The 5,106-nt window shown below is 35.1% G+C and overlaps 1 protein-coding gene across 1 annotated transcript; it reads left to right on the top strand.

Annotated features, from left to right (window-relative positions):
* The first annotated feature begins 1,711 nt into the window (after positions 1-1,711).
* Positions 1,712-5,100, top strand: LOC21393282 (lysine histidine transporter-like 6). The gene is made up of 8 exons (XM_024171817.1): positions 1,712-1,970; positions 2,143-2,288; positions 2,443-2,826; positions 3,459-3,852; positions 4,194-4,299; positions 4,455-4,546; positions 4,642-4,710; positions 4,937-5,100. The coding sequence occupies exons 1-8, from the start codon at positions 1,941-1,943 to the stop codon at positions 5,033-5,035; spliced, it is 1,320 nt and encodes a 439-aa protein (XP_024027585.1). The 5' UTR covers positions 1,712-1,940; the 3' UTR covers positions 5,036-5,100.
* Positions 5,101-5,106: the final 6 nt, after the last annotated feature.

Raw genomic sequence — 5,106 nt, forward strand, 5'->3', positions numbered from 1 at the left:
AAGACATTCCTCCAAAAACTAGTGTTGAGCCATCTATAATTCTGATTTGGTAGTTCTCCGAGCTTTTAAACTAGAAAGTGGATTTATGCGCTCTAGACTGGCTACAAGTGAAGCAAATATGGTCAGCACCTTTCTCCCTGAAAATCAAATGTCAACCTATTTTTAGTTGTTTTGGTCTATTTATTATGGAAGCGTGACGCTTGTCAGTGGGTTATTTGCTTATAAATTGTGCATAAGATGCGATTTCTTTTGAGGTAAAGAGGTTCTTATATATGAGCAATCACTTTTGGCGATAGAAGCCACTGGGGTCACAAGCAAAAGAGAGATTGAGACCCCCACCAATTTTCGCATGATTAGCATCCTTCAACCTTTAATCATTATTCCCGAAACTAAAGCTCTCTTATTTAAGCCAACTGGTGTAAGTGTAATCATTGATTTTGGGATAGATTCAATTCACCAACCAATAATATATCTCATCATTGGGTCAATTTTCACTAAAGAAGAAAAAGAAGAGGAATTACTTATAAAGGTTTTCTCCACACCATTGATAAAAAATAATAAGAAGAGAGAAGATACATAAACTAGAGTTACAATGGACCCCGATGGTAGTTGGAAAAAGAAGAATTTTTCCACACCATTGATAAAAAATAAATAAATAAATAATAAGAATTTTCCCACGCCATTGATAAAAACAATAAGAAGAGAAGTTTTTGTACATGAGCAAAGAGTGATGGCAGTTGGCAAAAGCAAAATGCCAGACTCTCACTGAGAATTTGTTTTCACATGAAAGAGATATTACGGTACATGTATTTTTTTTCGATATGCATTTTTTTTCTGGATATACCATAGAGGTGAAAAGGAAGAGTCAAAAAGGATATTTTAATTAGAAAAAAAAAAACAGACAGCTAAATTAGGCCTTCTTTTACCCGTGGTTGGTAAATGGTATGACTTAACTTTTGATAAAAGAAAAAGCAACTATAAAAAGATATTTCTACCATTCCAATAATAATAAAAGAAAAATCTCACGTCTTTCATTCCCTTTTTATCACAATATACCAAAGCTTCCCCAAAAGCTATTTTTTTTTACACATCATTTATAGGAGTTTTGTTCAACTTAATTAATGCGGCTCTACTTGGAATTACATGATTGACCAGTAATTAAAGCTCGAGATGGAGCAATAACTAATGATTACATGTTTGTGGTAAGAATGTTTTTATTAGGTCTCTTTTATCTATACTCTCAGAGTTCGATACTCTACACCCGCGCGTTGCTACCCTGTCCTTTGTGAAAAATTAAGTGGGCTTTCACGGGACCCACGGGAGAGATTAGTTCAGATCCTTTCCATGTACTCAGTGGTCCTTAGAATTGCTTCTATAGCCGAAGAGGCTAGGGAACATGTAAGTACAGGGTAATTTAGCCACCTCAATTTGCTCCAAATAACTCGCACCACAAGCTATTTTCTCAATGACATTATGCCTTAAACCTAAGTGGATTTGAGTATTATGACTAGGAACACAAAATTACATGTGTATGTCGCAAGAAACAGTTATATTCTACGCAACACCTAACATATTTTGTTCACATTAATGTCACTAATGGGTTTACGTCTTTTCTGCCAAATTTATGGAGTAGTGGAATTTGTTACTTGACCTGAAATAATTACTCCATTTTGCTTTTACAACAATTGCCTCGTCTATTCATCTGGGTCAGTCTTGAAAAAGCAAAATCCCCAGCGGAAACACCAAAGCCAAACTCTATGATACTGAAGTGGGGACACTTGCTACTTCGATGAACATATCCCACTTTTCTCTCTATATTCCTTCACAGATTTTTTTTTTTTTTTAAAGGTCACCAACCACTATATATATGATGATCATGACCACTAGTTAGAACACTCACATAGAAAGCACTCTTTTCGTCCACCCTCAACTGCAAAAGAATGGTTTCAGCTTCTTCTCCTCCTCCAAAGGTGAGTTTGGTTATAGTTTCAAAATAGACATTACATGTACACACAAAATACTTGCAAGGGTAAAGTATTTTCTCTCACAAAAATTTTAAATTTCTGCTTAAATTTCTATTCAAATTTATGAAACGAATAGACTCAATAGTGTTTCGTTTATTTTTCATTCCATTTGTTGCAGGAACTAGTTCCTTCAGACAACAAATGGACAGAGGAGGACACGGCTGCTCGTCGAGCCAAATGGTGGTACTCCACCTTTCACACCGTCACCGCCATGATCGGCGCGGGCGTCCTCAGCCTGCCGTATGCCATGGCCTACTTAGGATGGTAATTAATCAAACTCCCTAAGAACAATTATCATGATCACACGCTTAACTTGAACGTTAATGGCAAAAATAAAATGAAAACACGAATAACAAACATGTTAGTGTACTAACTTTTTTTTTTTTTTGGCCTTTTTGTCTATGATATGAATTTTCAGGGGTCCAGGGATAATGGTTTTGGGACTATCTTGGTGCATGACCTTGAGAACATTGTGGCAGATGATACAACTCCACGAGTGTGTTCCTGGGACTCGCTTTGACAGGTACATAGATCTGGGCCGGCATGCATTTGGGCCTAAACTTGGGCCCTGGATTGTGCTCCCACAACAGCTGATTGTCCAGGTTGGGTGTGACATAGTGTATATGGTCACTGGAGGAAAGTGTCTCAAGCAATTCATGGAGATGGCATGCACAAATTGCACACAACTTAGGCAATCTTACTGGATTTTGATTTTTGGTGGCATCCATTTCTTCCTCTCTCAGCTTCCAAACTTTAATTCTGTTGCTGGTGTTTCCTTAGCAGCAGCAATTATGTCACTAAGGTGATTGTTGTTTCTTTTGTTTGATATATCCTAATTTTGAAAGCTACTCTTTGGGGTTGTGATGAGAGAAAAAAAAATTAGAAGTGAATAATTTGGATGAGTTTTTTCGAGTGGTTAGGGGGGCAAAAAAAAAATTCTTTACTTTCTGATTTTCTTTGGTGGAAATTGTAATCAATGAAGAAAATGACTAGATCTTCAGACTATTCACCTTTTAGAAATATTCCCCTTTAAATTCGCTTAATTAGAGTGATTATGAAAGTGAATTGTATTGTGAATTTGTGATTAATAAGCCATGCATGCAATTAGTTTCCTTACCATATTGATCATCAGAGAGATTGAAATTCTAGATATGAAATATTACCAAACCATGCATAATCTAGAAACTTAAGAATAATATGTTTACTCAACTTAGCCAAAACCCCAAATCCCAAGCCCTTATCATAGCACCACTACTTATAATGCTTTTAACTCCAAAAAAAAAAAAAAAAAAAAAAAAAAATTGTGTGACATTCAATTACTTTGATAATAAATCAAGTACAACACTTAATCTCTATTAGAAGACATAATCAAGCTTAGCCAGTTTCAACCACATAATTACTCATTTGGGTATTTATTTTGATGTTATGGTGCAGCTATTCAACCATAGCATGGGTGGGTTGCTTGGGCAAAGGCCGAATAGACAATGTGAGCTACGCATACAAAAAGACAAGCTCAGCAGATTACATGTTTCGGGTTTTCAATGCATTGGGCCAAATCTCCTTCGCATTTGCGGGCCATGCAGTGGCCCTTGAGATTCAGGCCACTATTCCATCGACCCCAGATAAGCCCTCCAAAGTGCCCATGTGGAATGGTGTAATTGGAGCCTACTTCATCAATGCAATTTGCTACTTCCCTGTGGCCCTAATTGGGTATTGGGGCTTTGGGCAAGACGTTGATGATAATGTGCTTGTGGGCCTCAGGAAGCCCGAATGGCTTATTGCTTCTGCCAATTTGATGGTTGTCGTCCATGTCATTGGTAGCTACCAGGTAACATATAATAAAAGCAATGGCATATGCTAGGTAGAAAAATGAAAAAATAAAAAATAAAAAAATAGTAAGAACTTGCTATTAAAGTATAAAAATGTTTTTTAGCTTAAAATACGCTAAAACATGTCTTGAGTGTGTGTATAGATTACTACATAATTAAAATTAGTATCAGTCAATTTAAGTCACAATTTAACGTCACAATATTAAATAGTATCAATCACATTAAAATTAGTAATATAATTGTATGATTGCTTGAAAACCATAAGTGATTATTTCTCATGTATCATGATTCTTTCTCTCTACATTTATATTGATATAATAAAATGAAGTAAAATGTATAGGTATATGCGATGCCGGTGTTCAACTTGTTGGAAAGGATGATGATGAAAAGACTAAACTTCCCACCCGGAATTCTACTTAGAGTGGTTGCTCGATCCGCTTATGTTGGTAAGATTCTTATACTTATATGTTTCTACGTTTGTGGGTTTGATTTACAACATTAAAAATGGTGATAATTTGATAGTTTTTTCTTCACTCATGAAGCACAAAAGATAAAGTTTTTTTTTTTTTTACTATAATTTCTTAACTTCAAAATCGTGCAGCATTCACTTTATTCGTTGGAGTGACCTTCCCATTTTTTGGAGACCTTCTTGGGTTCTTCGGTGGATTTGGTTTTACCCCCACTTCCTACTTTGTAAGAAAATTTATCGACAAATGTTATTCCATAATTTTCCTTTTTGTATAGATGAAATAAATAAATTACTTGCTTTATTCTAACTTGGTTTGCAGCTTCCTAGCATTATGTGGCTGATAATAAAAAAGCCAAAAAGATTCAGCACCAACTGGTTCATCAATTGGGTAAACTTAAATTTAAATTTAAGATAAATTTTATAAATTCTTTTTAAATTATATCACTTATGTCGACATATTGTTTGAATTTTAAAATGTATCCTCTAATCTATACCATTTTTTCAAATTTACCTCTAATTCGAGGATATGTTAACACAATTCAAATGCCGCTTTTCACCTACTTTCACTACAAAGGCCTAACTTTTTTTTAAAAATGTTTCTTCTGTTTTCTCAGGCTTCCATATATATAGGAGTGTTCATAATGGTGGCATCCACAATTGGTGGTCTGCGGAATATAATTATCGATGCATCAACATATAGCTTCTACACATGATTTATACATAGATATAGTCAATCTATATAATCTTGATGTTGGATCAAGTAATTATATTCTCTGTCCTGCTG

The sequence above is a fragment of the Morus notabilis genome, unplaced genomic scaffold (genome assembly GCF_000414095.1).
Source record: "Morus notabilis unplaced genomic scaffold, ASM41409v2 Scaffold454, whole genome shotgun sequence".
Classification (NCBI taxonomy): Eukaryota; Viridiplantae; Streptophyta; class Magnoliopsida; order Rosales; family Moraceae; genus Morus; species Morus notabilis.